General features: G+C 39.6%; 1 protein-coding gene across 1 annotated transcript; it reads right to left on the reverse strand.

Annotated features, from left to right (window-relative positions):
* Positions 1 to 545: 545 nt before the first annotated feature.
* cdan1 (codanin 1) lies at positions 546 to 13,408 on the reverse strand. Its single transcript, XM_031310095.2, has 28 exons — positions 13,273 to 13,408; positions 12,064 to 12,773; positions 11,772 to 11,972; positions 11,154 to 11,344; positions 10,256 to 10,369; positions 10,065 to 10,143; positions 9,813 to 9,933; positions 9,402 to 9,511; positions 9,103 to 9,192; positions 8,891 to 8,966; positions 8,515 to 8,720; positions 8,024 to 8,156; positions 7,649 to 7,792; positions 7,320 to 7,486; positions 6,730 to 6,811; positions 6,122 to 6,211; positions 5,974 to 6,028; positions 5,611 to 5,747; positions 5,416 to 5,519; positions 4,922 to 5,071; positions 4,631 to 4,694; positions 4,401 to 4,479; positions 3,954 to 4,180; positions 3,608 to 3,715; positions 3,446 to 3,509; positions 3,035 to 3,246; positions 1,543 to 1,650; positions 546 to 1,447 (listed from the first exon to the last, which is right to left on the reverse strand). Exons 1-28 carry the CDS (start codon positions 13,348 to 13,350, stop codon positions 1,325 to 1,327), a joined length of 4,023 nt encoding a protein of 1,340 aa, XP_031165955.1. The 5' UTR covers positions 13,351 to 13,408; the 3' UTR covers positions 546 to 1,324.
* Positions 13,409 to 17,959: the final 4,551 nt, after the last annotated feature.

The following is a 17,959-nucleotide window of genomic DNA, read 5'->3' on the forward strand; positions in this document are numbered from 1 at the left end:
CTAGCAAGCAATTAACACGCTCGCTAGCTCTGGGAACTTTTTCCCTTCAGTAAAATTCTTTTGTGAATTAACAGATTTGTTAATGTAACAGCAGCCTCATTACACAAAGAGGTAAACGGAGTAGTGTTTTGTAATGGACTGCTGTATTATATTAATATATTTGTCATGGGGTAGTAAAACCAAATTAAACAAAAACAAAAAAATGTAAAGAAAGGTCCGTCCATCACATGAACTTAATCTTGGCCATAATAACAACTTATAAAAACAAAGTATAATTGAGGTGGTGGTCTCATTTCTATTCAATTGACTGACTAAGCTATGAAACTTTATTTCATATTGACATTTACTCTAACTTTACACATGAGGTATATAAATACATCTAAATATTGTCCTACTTTTTAAATACAATATCATCTTTATTACCAGGATGATGACTCAAGTGAAAATCCTGTGAAAACGTGATGGACTGATGGCTAACTTGCATAACATAATCTTTCTAGTCATTATGAAGTAAGAAAATCGATAACACAACAGACAATAATCACTGAAAAACAGAATACATCTTTATTAATATTTTTGTGGCAACATAAAAAATATTTCAATTTAAAAAAGCAGCAGGGAATACAGCGCTCGTTCAACATGAACTAAAAACAATCACAAATGCAGTCTTGCATTTATGAAATAAAACATGTGATCACTAGTAGTGGCAGTCAAAGGCAATGTGTGAAAGTGCTATACTAAAATAAAGACATTTTATTTTCTCTGAGTCTAAAAACCAACAAAGAATATCTAATTGTTCAGTCAATTTTTAGTAAGAAGTGTTTCTTGACAAACTATGGCTTGTGTGCTGGAATCTTACATGTAAAAAATTGGGAACATAATTGTATGTTTTCACAAGTCAAGGTCTTTAGGATAACACTGAAGTTTCTCAGTTTGAATCCTTGGCAGTGGGATGTTGACCCTTCGGTCTCTGCCAATTCTCTGCTGTGGTCTTCTTGAATGTTTGAAATGTTTCATCTACTGTACTAGTATTTCCCTTCAGACACAATCACTACCAGGTTCGATTGCAGGAAAGTTTACAGATCTAAAGGTGTGAGATGGTGTGGTCCCCTAGCAACAAAAGTCTTAAGCTTGCAAAGCATGTGCAAAGACAGACTGTGGAACAGCTTTGATGGGCTGTGCAGTGGCAAAAATCGAAACATGGTCAACAACAAGAAGTCACCCAGATCTGTCTCTCTCCTGAACACACACTGACAGATTTGACATAAAACACTATGGGGATCACAGAAAAGATGCTGTGGAATGCTGGGTAGTATTATTGTTGTCATGTAGCTCCATCTACAGTCTGTTGTGAGACCTGCAGCATGTCCATGTGGCTCTGCAATTCAGCCAGAGGCAAGGGGGGTTTGATACTCTGTGACTGCAGCTGGAAATTCTCTATCAGCTCCTGAAATTACACAGAATTGAGAGAAACAATAAGAGGTCAAATGGCTAGTAAAAAGAAATTATTTCCAAGGAATACAAGATGATGTGAACCCTCACCGCTGGCAAGGTCAAGTTTGTTAGCTTCTTCCAATGAGATATGACCTCTTCCTCGCTCAATACTCCTCTGTCAACCAGCTTTCTAACCAGGAACAGGTAGTTGTTCCACTAAAAAGATAAAACAAATGCATTGCAAAAGGTTAGGAGACAGAGTTAAACAACTTTTAGAAAGAAACTAACATAGAAAAGGTTAAATCTAACAAAAGATGTCATCAAACATCCGTTTTTCTCCCTCCTTTCCTGTCTGTGTCTATACTATCAGCAGTCCAACTGACACAAACAAATCTAAAATAAATGTAACTTATCTTACAAATAAAGAATGTTAGAAATCTTCAGCAAATAATGAAAATAACTCATCTCAACAATCAAAAAATGACAAAAAAAGCACATTTTTAGCGTCATCAACAGAAAAAAAAACGATTCAGGAGAAAAAAAACCTATAATATGTTGCTGCAATAGAGGAAGCTGCAGTTTCTACAACCCTAGTTACAACAAAAGTGGCATAGTGAGCAAGCGTCAACACTTAAGTTGGCAGGTACCTAGCTATGAAGGGTTAAGGTTAGGTTAACAGTCAGGGTTTGGGTTACGTTAAAAGAGAATTCCGGTTAATTTCAACACGTAGCTCTGTTCTTATTTTTTAAAAAGTGCTGTAGTACAACTACAGGAGACAAGTTATAATTGAGGTAAGTTTGGAGACACTACCTTATTTAGTCATTAAATTAATAAATATTTTTGTATCTCTTTTCGGTGTTGTACTTTGTAGACGGTCCCTAAGCACTCGTCTTGCCGTCTCAACACCGGAACTAAACAGAGCTGAATAAGCACAACTTTTATTGCAGTCAGATTCACTGTGTTCACTCGCAAGGAATCACTTCACATGGGTAGGCACTTGTAATGACATTTCGAACATGTTAAGAGGCTAAAAGCACGTTTAAAACTTGCCCGGTTTCAGCCTCCTGGGTGCTAACGCTAGCAGGAGGATAACACGGTGTAAGCAACACCGATTGTTTTCGTTTTTCTCGCTACTGACAGCACACCAAATTTACAAACAACAGACCTACGTGTTGAAATCGACAGGAATTCTCCTTTAACTACATTTGGAGCCATCTCTCATCCTGAAACTGCGGCTTCCTTTATTGCAAGAAAATGCTACTCAAAGAAAAACTGTAAAATAAATCCAGTGCAAACATGCCATAACTACGTCAGACCACTTTTTAAAAGAGTCCCAAATATCTGTTTACAACCATTCAAGTTACATATATTATGCTTTGTACACGGAAGATTAAATAATTTTGTGTTCTGTTCCATTTTAAATTAGTACTATGACATTTGCGCAACTGCTGCTTTAAATCCTTGGTCTGTAATGATTACAGGGTCTATAGAAAGCCATATAGTATGTAGTGAGGTATTTATAATAATACCTTGGATTTATAAAGCTCTTTTCAAAGTCCTTATACTAATATATCAGTCGTAACAGCAGTGGTAGACGTACCTCAGTGTCGCTGGCCTGCAGCACAGCAGTGACAGTGAGTGGGGTGAAGAGCAGGTGGAGGGGGGCTGAAGAACAGCAGTCTCCCTCCCACAGCTCAGCAAGCTGCTCGAGCAGCACTCTGACAGGAGGCTCTGATCCTGAACCAGGACCCACAACAACCCCATCACCTCCACTGCACCGTGACAGAGACAGCACGGGCAGCTCCGCAGACACTGAGCAGATGCACACAACAGGCACTCAGGTCTGTTACACAATACATCAACTAGACGTTATGTTGCTATTAACCCGTTTACAGCTAAACAGTAAACACATTGCTTGTCATAAAGACAGTTCCCTGTTATTAAGAGTCTATCATTCACTATATATATATATATATATATATATATATATATATATATAGTATACTCTTACCCAGTTTGCAGGCCAGTAGGACAGTAGAGTTCAGTAGCATCTGCTCTGACACCACAGTTGAGAACTAAGTGATGAGAAAAGAAAAGTGTGACGAATACTGGCCAAAAAAAAAAAGTAAATCCCAAAAAATTTTGGTTTGTTGCACTTGTGTGTTTGATGTACCTTTCTGCAGGCCAGTGTGTCTCCCACTCTCTGCAGCAGCGTTTTGAGCTGAGAGACACTCAGCAGCTCCTCATCAGTCCTGGGGCCTACTGCAATGCTCAGCAACTCCTGTATTGAAATTCATATCAATCATTCACTTTTACTTAGTGAGAAGTAAGGTTTATTCTTTGATATTTGTATTATTTTTTATAATTCCCTTTACCCATTGTCAAGATAAATGAAAAAGTCAACACCAAAACTCATAAAGAAAAAAACCAAAGGGGCTATTTTTGCAGAATAACTACTCAGGTGAAGTTCTGTGCAATTCCCCCTACATGTATTTGTATTTCCTCTCATGCAGGCATACCTTCATCTCAATGATGATGTCAGAGGGGAGTGAAGCACTGTGGTTGCAGTGTGGAGGGCAGGATCTCACTCTCTCACTGCCTTGTTTCCTCTTGGGAGTAGTCGACTTTTCCTGGGTTACCAGCTCAAGCATAGCCCCCTCCACATCCCTTGAGTCTGGAGCCACTGGGCTACCCACAGCCTTCATCACACGATCATACCTGCTCTTCCACTCTCGTCTTATCAGGGCTGATGGTGAGAAAGAATTACATTACATGTCATTTAGCTGACGCAAAGCGACTTCCATTTTCATCTATAATGCTGTTCTGTTACAGGGTCTTAGTAGCACACAGAGCTTTAAGGCTCAGTCCTTTAAAAGGATCAGTGTTTGTATGTTTTAGCATGTACATGATTTTCCTTTAACAGTTAGAACATGCAAAAACATAAGCATGCTGCATTAATTAGCTACCTGTGATGTTGGCGGAGAGCCAGCTGCAGGCTTTTTCTGTTGCAAGACGTTTGGTGATGTTTTCAGATGTGGTCAGGACCTGCAGAGATAGTGAGTAATAAAACATGGGAAAACACACATGCATACAAGTTTCTAATGTGTGTGTTTTTTTTCCTGTTAGAAAGATTTTTGGAATTATTTTTTGACATGACATCTCATCATTTCTGCATGGTGATTTTTACAGGACTTACAGCAGGGGAGGTCTCATCTGGGAGCAGAATTCGTATGGCCTCGGGACTCTTCTCACTGCAAAATCTGCGAAACCACATTGAGATTACCACACAGAATAGAAATGCTAATGATGTGTGATGAGGAACCCAGAAGGGCAACATTTTCTTTTACTTCAAAAGAAATGTCCAACAGTCAAATGGCCATTCACTCATTCATGCATATAGGCTGTTTAAAAAGGAGCTGGTACTAATATCTATGGTCTTAGAGGAGGAAACAGTTACACTGGCTGCCTGTAAAGGAAGCTGTCGTACCCGGTGGCTTTTGCCAGGGCCTCCAATCCTGCGACACACAGCTGAGCACAGATGGAGTCATTTAGTTTTGAAGGATTTGAGTTTGGCGACTTCAGTCCATCTCTCAGCATCTTTTCACCCCGCTCCACCAACTCACTCACTAGTGTGGCCCTGTTGAGAATCCCCAAATAGACGTGAACACATGTACATAGACAAAAATCACTTACATTATGTACAGCTCAATTCTGATTACGTTAAACATAGTGCATGGATACACATATATCTACACAGAGTGGTGCATTCACATCAGCCACCACCTAAGTGCTGTTAAATTTGGACTGTTAAGCAGTCACTAGCCTCTTAGGTAGGCAGCCAACCAAAGTAACAGGCTGATTAACTGCTATTATGAGGGCTGATGAAAGTAAAATAAAGAAATGTGAAAGATACATTAATTTTGAAATTTGTTTTGTTCTGTGACGTTCTCAGATACACCACCCCAGCGCTGTGAAACTAACTTCATATGCTTGACGGCGTTGGATCCAACTCTCTCAGCTACAAACTCCACGGTGCGACGCAGCGACGGAGGCTGGTTGTGAAAGAAGGCTTGCTCGAGGTCCACCTGTCACATTTAAGTGATTGGTTTAAATACTCACACACAGGCAATTAAATGGCATCCTCATTTCAATTCACTTCCTCTCCCGTTGACTCACCTGTAGTTTCTGCTGCGACCGGTCGGCAGTTGGCGTATCCCTGAGCTCGGCAGATGTGGGAGTGATCTTGCGGATAATTCCTCCACTCTTGGCTGTGCTTCCAGACACAAAGGCAGCTAGGAGCTTCCGGAACTCACCTGCACCGATAAAAACGAGGCAGAACATCAACACACAGCTTAAACAAGTGCATGTTGCTTTGTGGCCCATTTGTGGCGAACATATATAGACTAAATGTGACCTAAGATATCTGGCTCCTGATTAACAACCTTTTACCTCCTCTATACAGAACAATGTAACCATACTTAAAAATGTGCCCTTAATCCCTGAGGGGGCATAAAAGACATCTTTTCATGTTCTACTCACCAAGAAACGGACAACATGTATAGAGAAGCTGCTGATCCACCAGGGGAATGCAGTCCTACAAAATGACAAGAGAAATCTCAGTATAAATGAAAAACCAGCAGTGGTCAATTCATGGACAAATAGCTTCTTGAATAAATATTTCACTTACGAGCCCTGCAGCACTCGTGATGTCCTCCTCCAGCTTGGCCACCTCAGTGAACTCATTGGTGAAGAAAATGTCCTCAGGAATTACTGGGATCTACACAAGTTTTAAAAAAACACAAGTTCAATTACATATAACTGTTACAGTGGTGCTCATAAGTTTATGAACCCATGCCCGAACTTCATCAGGATGCATAGTATCCTATCCTGGATCCATGAAATAACTGGCCTTTAAAAATAAAAATCTGCCTTCCTCTATGGGAATTTAACATAGGGGAATGTATAATTATGGCCCCTGTATTTTAAGGAAGAACATTTATTTATTTACGATACATTATTCATTCACAAAGAAAATTGGTGTCTTTAAAGGTTGGATTTTTCCTATTTTTTTTTAATTAAGGCATTAAGATCAATTTCCAAAAAAAGATTTTTTATTCCTCTTTTTATTCAACTTTAGCATGGGTTCATAAACTTATGAGCACCACTGTATGTAAAAATAAATGTGACTTTCAGAGAAACACAAAAATTAGCTCTGTAGGTTTTTGAATTGGAACCAGTCATGTTCTACTACTCATTATATACAAAAACAAATAATATTAACCAGTCATGTCTCACCTGGAAAAGCCAACCCAACACTGACACTATTAGTAGCTTGTTCAGGTAACACACTTCTCCACATCTGCCCAGCAACATTCTCCTATATGCAAACAAACATGATATTTAACATAATATTTTTAAGAAGGGAACAAGAGGTCAAACAACAACAAAAAGAAATAAAAACATTACATGTCATTTAGCTGACGCTTTTATCCAAAGCGACTTCCAATTAAGTGCTTTCAGAAAGAAAAGAAAGAAGTGTTTGTTTATATAAAGGTTCTTTAGACAAGGTCAGGTTAGTTATTTTCAGTGTGAAAGTCTATTAAAAAGGTATATTTTATATTTTCACATTCTAAAAGGGGAAAAAAACAACCTCAAGCTGTTTCACTGGAGCTTATAAGAGAATGAACACTATTAATCAGAATCAATCAGAAAATCAGAATCAGAAAAGGGTTACTTGCCACATTAAGTGAAGAATAGGCATAGAAAGGTATTAGTGGAGTTCTTCTGTATGTAAGTGAACTGTTTGTACCACCAAAAGTATGTTCATTTGACATTTTACAATGGCTGTCCCTTCTTTAACAAAACTGTCAGAAATGGAGACAGACCTGTACAGGAGAAGCAGTTTGCCCAATGCAGTTCTATAGCAGAGCAGCAGAGGACCAATAAAGTCCAGCATGGAGAGGAACTCCACCAGCCAGGGCACAGTCAGGATGGTGCGCCTCCTTTTCATACTGTTACTCAGCACAGCACACACATCCAGCAATGGAACACTCTGAGGGGTCAAGAGATTGTTTTTATGAAATGAAATGCCCGGCAGCAAACATGGATTTCCTTACTGAGATACAACTTGGAGGAAAACAATCCTTTAGTTTGCCTTTTACTGAAGTTTGGCTTTTACACAAGTAGTAGTTTATACGTTTTTTTAACCCCTCACCTTGCTGCGCAGGGCCAATGCAGTCTCCTGTATCTCTCTGGACGGTCTCTCAGATGTTTGGTAAGGCAGAAAGGAAATCAGTCCCAGAAACTTAGCCAGAAGACGAGCGAGGAGCAGAATGGAGGTGAACCGCTGCTTCTCATCCTGATGAGGTGGATGAACGGAGAGACAAAGGTTTACAGTATATGATTTAACAGCATGTCGGTCACATTTGCCTTTTCTGAGTCTGACATGCTGTGATTTGACAGACTATCCATGCTAACATCTTTTGCCTACTGTAAAACTAGCTTGATCCAAACTGACACGGCACTTGAAGCAAAAATCAGTGACACTGACATTGCAATAACATCCCTTTGTCTGGCTCTGAGAGTATACCTGCTGCTCCATGTCCCCATCTCCCTCCTCCTCTACCTCCCCGATGGAAGCAGGAGGGCTCAGGATGGACACCTCGTCCAGCTGGAGGAGCTGCTGACACAGGCTGTCCTGCAAGTGCTGGTTTAGCTGGCAGCTGGTAAACAATATGGAAAACATGTTAGATCACAGACAGACAGCAGACACTAAAAGCTTTCAGCTTTTGTCAAAGAAAATGTTTAATTTGGTTAAAAAGGGACATGAAAAACTTAGAAAGTAAAAGTACTGCTATTATGAAAAGGACATAATGGGATATTATGAATGCAAATTTGGATTATTAATAATTAGGGGATAAAAAAAATCTTACAACGTAGCCACACCTTTTATAAACCGTGAGATTGAACCCTAACTGGCTTGTCAGGTTAGGTAGCTCTGAAATAAATTCAATGTTTTAATGCTAGGTGTCAATTTTATATTTTTTACATGAAATATTGTAATTGGTGGTATGTGCTTACCAGCTAGCTGTCTGCAGGAAACCCCTGAAGAACTCCTGGTGACCAGGGAAGGATGGAGGAGGGCAGGGGCCAACAACTCCATGAGGTTGAATGAGACGCTCCTCAAGACGCTTCAGACGCCCCAGGCTGTCAGCTCCCAGCATGCCTAGCAGGTCAGCATCGGGAGTATCCCCAGGAGAGCTGTTCACACTGGGGCCTTTACACATCTGGAGAAAAAAAAAAACATAGGCAAATTTATTGTGCCAACTGCGTGAAATATGCCACTCTTCTGTTTAAAGGAGAAATGTTATCACGGTCGATAAAAGTCCATATGACATGAATAAAAAGTATTTGTTCAGATCTATAGCGTAGGTGTGGATGAGGTGTCACAGTCTACCTGAACAAGCTGCTTCAGGAACAGACGAGCAAAATGGGAATGGTTTCCTGCAGAGGTTAGTTGACTCATCATTCCTCTAAAAAAGAAAACGGAACAATGAAGTGCATAGAACAAAAGTAGGTCAGATAGGTGGATTAGATAGAAACTATGTTGATATTTAAATTACACCTGATCCACAAGCTAAAGAAATGTAAAAGTTAAATTGGACTTGCCTTATCCTACTGCCAAGAGCAGCATCAAAGTTCCACCCCGGTTCCTTGTGAAAGTCCTCCCATTCTCGTAACACCTCATAAAAAATATCTCTGAGAAAATAGCAAAAACATCAAATGCAAAAGTGATGATAAAGTCTAATTCAGCAGTTTCTTGAAGTGCAGTTTGTAATCATGAACCTTGAATCTAGAAGTTTTACTCCCATCTGCTACACACTTCAACTTTCATACAGGTAGTTTTTACTGGACATGAAGCAAGAGGGCAGCTATGCAAAAAAAAAAAAAAAGAAACTGTTGTATACCTTTGTTTTTTAAAGGTGTGGAAGGCCTTGTCACTCCCGAAGTTGGACCGGTTGTCAGTAGCAGGCTGGAATGGGACTGAGTGGATGAAAGTGGAAACTGAAGGAGAGAGCTGGAATAGATGGAGGGATAAAAACATATTAACCAAAAGAGACGTAATATGGTAGAGAGTAGATTATAAACATTTTAGTGCTGACTTAAAACAAATGTTGTAATAAGTGAAGGAAGTGGCATCTACGATATATTTATTAAACATTAATACAAAATCAAGAAAAACAATCTAATAAACTATTTTAAAACAGGTGCTGTCTTAGAAACGACATGGTGTATTGCTACCGATATTTAATTATATTCGATAACACTCAGGGATTAATAAGCATTTATAGCAGTACAATACAGTACATGTTTGTTACCTTGGCTGTGCTTCCGTCCTGTGCCTGAGTCAGATGGTCCCTGAGCTCCGGAGAGAAAGACACCACCCTTTCGTTCTCTGCCAGCAGACGCAAGGTACACTTGTCCAAATGAGCTACCAACCTGACAAGAAAACACAGCTAGGAATTAACTCAGCAGTATCACTTTATTAGGTAGCTGTGTTTATATATTCTTCTTAGTAAAGAGGAGAAAAATCAGGGAAAACCTGTGACACGAGAAATATAGCTACTCACTGAAACTGATTCTCCAGAACCTTCACTGCAAAATACACACAGTTGTGAATTTGTCTCAGGTAACATCTCTCCAGAACTTCTGAAAATGTGAAAAGAAGGGGCTCAATCCCATTTCCAATTTAAAACGAAAGTTGAAAAATCCTAATATTTTTTGTTATAGGACTAAAGAGACATACAAACTAATTACACACCTGAATTCACCGCACATAAACTTTCCTGTTCATCATCATGAGTGTGAGGAGACCGAGACGTTAGCAACTGCACCACAAAGAAAAGCTCCAGGAAAATGTTTGGCACGAGGTTTTCTGTAAGACATGATAACAAAAACAAACCAATTTTCTTAAAGTTTGGAGATATTTAAAATAACTTCTTACATACATTTGTCTACTTTCTCTTAAAGCCATGTTAACTCCAAATATATTATTATGTTTATGTTTTAGGTCTGACTGCTTGATTATTTACTTTGTTTGATTTATTTTTGCTTTACTCTCTGTGAAATTATCTTAAGAAGTGATATTTCAAAATGCATTTAATTTAAAGTGCTCATATTATGCTTTTTGGCTTTTCCCGTTTCCTTTATTGTGTCATATATCTTGTTGTGCATATTATAGGTTTACAAAGTGAAAAAGCCCAAAGTCCACCCCAAAGGGACTTACCATCTCCAACAGAAAACACTGTTCACAAACTGCTCCAAACAGCTCTATTGTAGTCCAGCCTTTACTTCCAGACAAACGTGGTCACTTTGTAACACCTTATAATGCTCACCTAGCTGCTAGCATGGCACTCCCTCATGCTCTGCAACTGACTAGCTAGCAGTACTTACTGCACATGTGTGACTCCCACCAAAGATGGAACAGAAGTGAGATGTCTCACTCTGTAGCTAAAACAGAGAGCTCAACACACAGGGTGAAAAGAGGAGCTGCAGCAATGTACAGTACAACAAATATATGGTGTTTTCTGAAAATGAAACCACATAAACCTATTCTGGTACAACCTCTAAATACAATTATGAACCTGAAAATGAGGATAATATGAGCACTTTAAACTTTTGTTCACATAGCACATAAGCACCATCTTGTGGTCACTTACCAGAAATGCAGGTACAGTACAGCTCTGCCAGGAGATCCAGTTCCAAAGAGAAGGTGACTTTAGATGGTTCAGGACAGGGTGTCTGCAGATCGGGTGTAACTTTAGATCCCATCCTATGACCCGACTTGGTGGGGGTGCAAGGGTCCAGAGAGGATGGTAGAGGAGAGCCAACCTGCTGAGCTCGCTTGGTCCTAAAAACAAGACATTTCTGATTATGAAACAGCAGAGATCAACTGGGGTGAAGAGCAAGTGACGCTGCAGAGGAGCCAAAAACTGCAGAGGCTATCATTAATAAAAAATGAGAAAATAAAGAAATTAGATATTCTTATTATTTCATATATGTAGAAATATGTTAAAGAATACCATTATCATAATGAGGGTATAAAATATTAATTACAAAATATAGTTTACATTTCTACAAATCCATGTGGAATACAGCAAGGCGTTACCCATATACAATATAGAACGGCAAACAGTAAAAGGCATGTACCACTGGCCAGGTCAAAAGTTAACATATGCAATTGTAGTGTGACCTTTTCTTTCACTCCTCAAACAGGTATAGTAAAGGGAGCCACTTTTGTGTGAGAATAAGTAGAATTATTCTCCATGTGCACTTACTTTTCCCTCTTTAGTAGCTCCCTCTCTTCCTGCAGGCTTAGAGGACTGCCCACTGTCGTTGAGCCCTCAAGCGCCTCCACAACTAATGAGGGACTAGAAGATTCACTAAATGGGGTGGAGGTGAAGCAGGTCTTTGGTTTGGAGTGTGGCCGCTCTGCACCGACTGGTGTTGGGTTTATTCTTCTAGATGGTTTGGATGCCCTGAAGGATAATGAAAACTGTTAGACAAATCTAAAAATCAACGACGGAATCAGTGTTGACTTTTGTTAAACTAAGAGTTGTGTGGACTCACGCAGGTGAAATGGGTGATGACCCAACAGGAGGGAAGTCCTCCAAGTTGTTGAAGTTGAGCTGCCCCACAGATGGAGGCGAAACCTGCTCGCTTATCCTACTGTTCCCTCCTCCTCCTCCTCCTCCTCTACCTGACCTCCTCCCCCCACTTTCCCAACGTCCAATCTCATCACTGTGATGTCCTCCACGCCATCCTCCATGTTTCCCTTGTCCCCCCACTGCCGTGCTGCCACCACTTCTCCTGCGGCCCTTCTGTGACTGGGAGTTGGGGCTGTTGTGGAGGTCAGGAGGAGAAACCATGTAGTCCCCAAGACTGATCCTCTGGCCAGACCGGCGCTCCGAGCCTGAAGGCCTGGAGGCAGGGCTCCATCCTGTAGGAAAGGAGGGGCTGCTGAAGGCAGACTGGGACCCTGACTGACCAGCAGCATCCCACTCAGATCCAGGTGACACTGAGGAAGCAGGAGAAAACAGCTGGACTCGGCTGGCACTCCGAGAACCAGCTCCACTACCAGCAGACCTGCAACCTCTCCTGTCACTGAAGCCCTGAGTCTGTACAGCAGGTCTGGGGCGGCTGGGGGTCTTGGCTGGCGTGGCAGGACCATGGGTCAGTGCTTGACTGCTCTGCTCTCTCAAAAAGTTTAAAAGAAATGGGACAAATTCTTGTTTGTGAACTGTCACCCCAAGTTCACTGAATGCCAGTCGGTCACCTTCCTGTTGAAAAGAGACATAACTAAAGAATTAACGGTTACAAATATAGGAATTTATAAAGCTTAAAGGACTCAGATGATCAACGCTATTTAATGCAAGATGAGCCCAAGATAGAGAGTAACTATGTCAATAAATGTTTTGCTGGATAGCTTCAGGACATTTCTGCAGAAGATAGCCTGTTGACGTAACTAGCTAACAACGCGCTGACAAACATTCGCAAAACTGCACAGCCCTCTTCAGATAGTAATAATAACAACTGTAGCAAACAGCTATGGTAAGCTTTGTTTTAACGCTACATTTTGCGGAAGTAACGTTAGAGTTGACAACGTAGCGTCCCTGCCAGTCCAGGCTACAGCTAACCTAGCTCGCTAGCTCTCCAGCTAACGTTAAAAGTTTTGTTTACAATCAGTGGTGAGCTATGTCATCTTATAAAACACATTATACAAGGGCAAGCGCGTATAAGACGTCTCACTCGTGTGGTTTATAATCTTTTCGGACCTACCTCATCATTCTTTAGCCAGTCCAAGGCCGTTTTGATATCAACTTTCTGCAACAGAAGAGATTCCAAAAGAGCCGCCATTCTGGTGAGGAGCTACGGGAGCTACAGCGGACGGGGGCGGGGTCAGCGTGTACGCAGGCGCGTAATGCGTATGACGTATGCCAAATACGTGTGCAGCTGACACAAGCTGACAGTCCTTGCCACGGTCCTTTCTATGATCCTTTGACTGAAGTGAAATGTCTGAAACTCAAAACATATGGGGGCCACTGGCCAGGTTTTTCTCTCCTACAGGGGGGGGGTTCTACCTCTTGAATAGTTAGGGTTGTTTTGTTTTTACCACCAATTTCATCTAAACGTTTGGAATCACCTGTTATAGTGACAACAGTACAATTCAGACACCAAATGTATTATTTACAGTTGAAATCCTCCCCCCACACACACACACAAACAACAAAACAGATTCAAACTTTCATTTAGTCGACAGTGTTGCATGACAGGAGAAATTTTCCAGTACAAAATAGCTCTAAATATTTAGGGATGCCGTTTTCCTTTGGGCCCTCTGCAGTCTACTCAGTGGTTGTATTGTATAGGTTTGAACTGTGATTTGTCAGTATGTTAAGTTGATATTCTGTTATCCAATTCCAATAGTGCTATCCCTAGACTAACCTTTGATTTCTATTGTGCAGTTTGAAGTATATCTTTGCTAAAGCAACACACCTGTTAATTCCAGCTTGTATTGATACTGAAACATGAACCCTTTCCTATTTAAATCTGCACACATTTTGATGCCAAGCCTCCAATTTCTTTAATGAATCAACCAATTAATTCTTAACTGCTGCTCAGAGATATCTTTGATTTTTTGTCCTTTCGATTATCAGTCTGGTTGAACCATTGTACAGTGTTTTGTATGTATTTGTAATGTTAAAAACATTGCTTTTTTAGAAAAAACATACAATATATCATCTATTTGTAAAGAGGACTTTCTACAACCTAAAAGCTTAAAATGCCATTCAAAAATATAGAGTAGTCCTCTCAGCCATCTGACTGTACCCAATCAAGCATTTGTAGCAGGCGATTCCAAATGGTGGTGTATCTCTAAAGCAACATCTTTCCCTATCTTCTCGCTCTTACCTGTCATTTTGCCCTTCATTATTTTAGTAGTGTAATGCTGCTGAGGTTATATTTGCCATTGCAGATGAGTTAGGTAGCAGTCACATTTAACTTCACAGGGAAAATGCTCTCTGACTGTGCTTTGGTGTGTTTATATTGAAAAGTTGGACAGTTAGGTGCAGTTTGTTAAATATAAATACAACTTTTATTTTATGCATTATTTTGTTTTGCTTGCTTAATAATCTATAAAATAAAAAATAAAAATGGTTAAGATCAGTAGAGATAAAAACAAAACAAAAAAAAACTGATTTGCAGGACAGACTTACCCAGGGGCGTAGCACAAAATTCTGGGTCCTGTAGAAAGGCATTTTCTATGGGCCCCTCCACACATCCACAGCTATTCATTCTAGCATCTTTTTGGGCCCTCCTCACATGAGGGCCCTGGGTACTCAGTCCCCTTTTCCCCCCAGTCCGACAACCCTGGACTTACCACAAAACATTTTGGGGGGCCAGATTGGCCCGCAGGCCGGTAGTTTGACGACCCTGCTTGAGGAATATTTAGGTGATTTCAATTACAGCACATTCACTTACTGTAAAGATACTATTACTTACTTACACTGCAATCTTCCTACTCCAAAAGATACAATTAATTTGATCTAATTCCACATAAATAAAGGAAACATTTTTGAATCTTCCACAAATTTCCTTTTTTTTGCAAATGTTTTGTGGTATTTTGATTGTATCTTTTGTATTCATTTTGAATCTTAATCTGATATTTAATTCCCTTACTTTTTGTTCAGTCTGTGATGTCTGGTTGTTGTTTTTTATTGAAGATGTTAAACAAAACAACAGTCCAGTGAAATGAAAAAAATCAGTATTAAAACAGAAACCTTTCACAAGATTCTGTCTGCATGCGGAATGAGTATTTTATTTATAACCAGTTTATAAAAATAAAATACAAAATAATTTAAAAACAAAAAAGAAGAAAAAACACTGTACAAGGCATTGATATGATACACATGATAGAATAAGCATAAATAATTACAGTTATATACAATGCAAAACTCCCACTTGTTACATTCTTTCCTTGAGACTGTACAGTTACATTTCAAAACCATGACATACATTACAACACAAAAATATCAACCATTAAAAAAATTACTAACAAGTAATCTGATGTTATGTTATGAGAAGTGTCCCAGTGCACACCAAAGCTTTCATGAGTTTTCATCTCACCTTTCAAAATAAAATAAAACAGCTGGGTTTGTTCTTATTGGCCTATGGGTATCTGTAAGGTCAGATACCCTGCAAGCTACTATAAATACCTTTTACTATACACCTTTCTATGAGTAGGCCACTTTAAAAAGTGACAAAGAAAATCTCACCTGGAAGGTAACACTAGTACTACAACGTCACACCAACTATGTGCAATAATAATTAAAAAAGAAATGTGAGAAGAAATCTGATCATCTTTTAAAACCAGCAGCACTGTTTAGTGTCTGTTCCTCCCTTTCACCGAAGCCTGTTAGCGTATAACTTATGGTATCACAATAATTATTTTATTTAAATAATTACTCTATATTTTACAAGTATATATTAAAAGTCTGCACAACAGCGTTCTGTTCTTTGAAAGCTTGAAATATCTTGAAATCTGTGAGCCTGAAATAGAGAGTTGAAAGAGGGAGGATTCAAAGATTGATTCCTGGCGACATGTAGAAATTGCACGCCCCTGTTTGACAGCATACAGCTATCACATTAACAAACACATGAATGCTGCACCCTGAAATTCTTTCCATTTCCACCAGTCGATCGATAAGTGGCCCCACGAATTCTCAGAGAAAAAGAGGGAATTTTCCGGACGAAGCACAGCGTTGTAAGCACGAGTCTGACAGCACTGATTTCAGTGGTGATATATTGACCACGCTGACAGGCATGGCAGCACATGCCATTTACACACAAGAGAGAAGTGACCGGAAGGCTTTGCTTGGTGGTATAGTGGAATGATCTCCAACACAGACAAGGCTCAGTCATCCCTCGCTATGCACAGAGGGACAGAGAGGAAACATTAAGGCGACTGACTGACTGAACGCTGTCTGCCTTCAGGATGAGTCATCATAGCTGCTCTGTGAGGCTAGCGCAGGTACAGTATCTGCAAGATCTGCATCAAACAGCACACTTTATACAGTATATCTACAAAGCAATGTGCCCATTCAATCTCTATATGCTCCCATATTCATCATCTATCAAAATCTATCAAAATATTTGGCAATGTGATTTTTTTTCTTTGTCCACGTGTGCAGCCATGTCTTATTAGAGGCTATGACTGCCTTTCAACTCATGTTTTGTTTCCTACAAGCGTGTTAAAACACAGCAAAGTCTATTCCCCTCTGTTTATTTTTCTGGTTATTTCTTTTGTGCATTATGTCAGCTAGTTGCACTGATTACAAAATGCAGTCTATCATATTCCAGCAACACAATCATCCCAAATCAGTGCAGGAAGCGCAGAAAACTAGTCATACATCAGGTGGGAGGAGGAATAGTGAAAGAAAATATTTAGATTCAAAAAGTAATGAGGTCACTGCTGGGTTAAAATCTTCACAAGATAGATGGCGTGTGACGGTAAGTTGTATGCAGCTTTTTACTCAGTAGTTGATTCTTTGTTTTCACTGTTAAGCATGCAAAGAGTAGCATTGGAAGGAAGCTGGAGCTATTTTACAGTATCGTACAAGCAGAGGAGTGGGAGGAGGTTGTGGAGAAGAGTTTCAGTGAGGAATCCTAACTAAATCAAACACAAACAATACTCTGATTCCTTTCCCTTGTGCACAAATATACTGTATGTCATTATATAAAAGACATTCTCCAGCGCAGGAGGAACAAAGAAAATTGTTCTTGCACATGGAAGCATAGAACATCATTTTGGTGTGAGAAATATATGTACATATGGCCTCCATTTCTAATAGCAATTGACAAAATGTTTTTGAGGTCTGAAATTCACATTTTTTATCTCAAACACTGACCTGATATATATATATATATATATATATATATATATATATATATATATATATATATATATATATATATATATATTATATTATATTATATATACATACAGGACAGCTAAGACTGGTTTTTACTTGAAATACCTTTTTGTCATTACAAATAATAGCTACTTAAGTAAACTGTTGCTCAAATTATGTTTGATTTACAAACATTTGTGTTGCTACCTTTTCTTCATTAAAAGAATACTGGTGAAAAGGACCGTCTTTTAACGGCTGGCACAGGTTTTTGGCTCCTTTTTTGTCTAATTACAAACAAAGCGAATCCTCAAGCTGCCCAAAGTGCCAAGGCACACGCTGAGACAAACATCTGTGTCTGAACATTACCCATCAGTAATGTACCTTGTGTTGCTTAAGCGTACTACTGCTACTGAACACCTAACACTACCACAATTCTAACCTGTAATCAGTGTGACATTTTGATTCCCTCTTAGCAACACAGTAGGCACAAAAAGGTGTGTGTCCTTACGCACTTCACATGATTGATTGTATTAAAGGGACACCTGGAGTAATCCCTTCGA

The sequence above is a fragment of the Sander lucioperca genome, chromosome 18 (genome assembly GCF_008315115.2).
Source record: "Sander lucioperca isolate FBNREF2018 chromosome 18, SLUC_FBN_1.2, whole genome shotgun sequence".
Lineage (NCBI taxonomy): Eukaryota > Metazoa > Chordata > Actinopteri > Perciformes > Percidae > Sander > Sander lucioperca.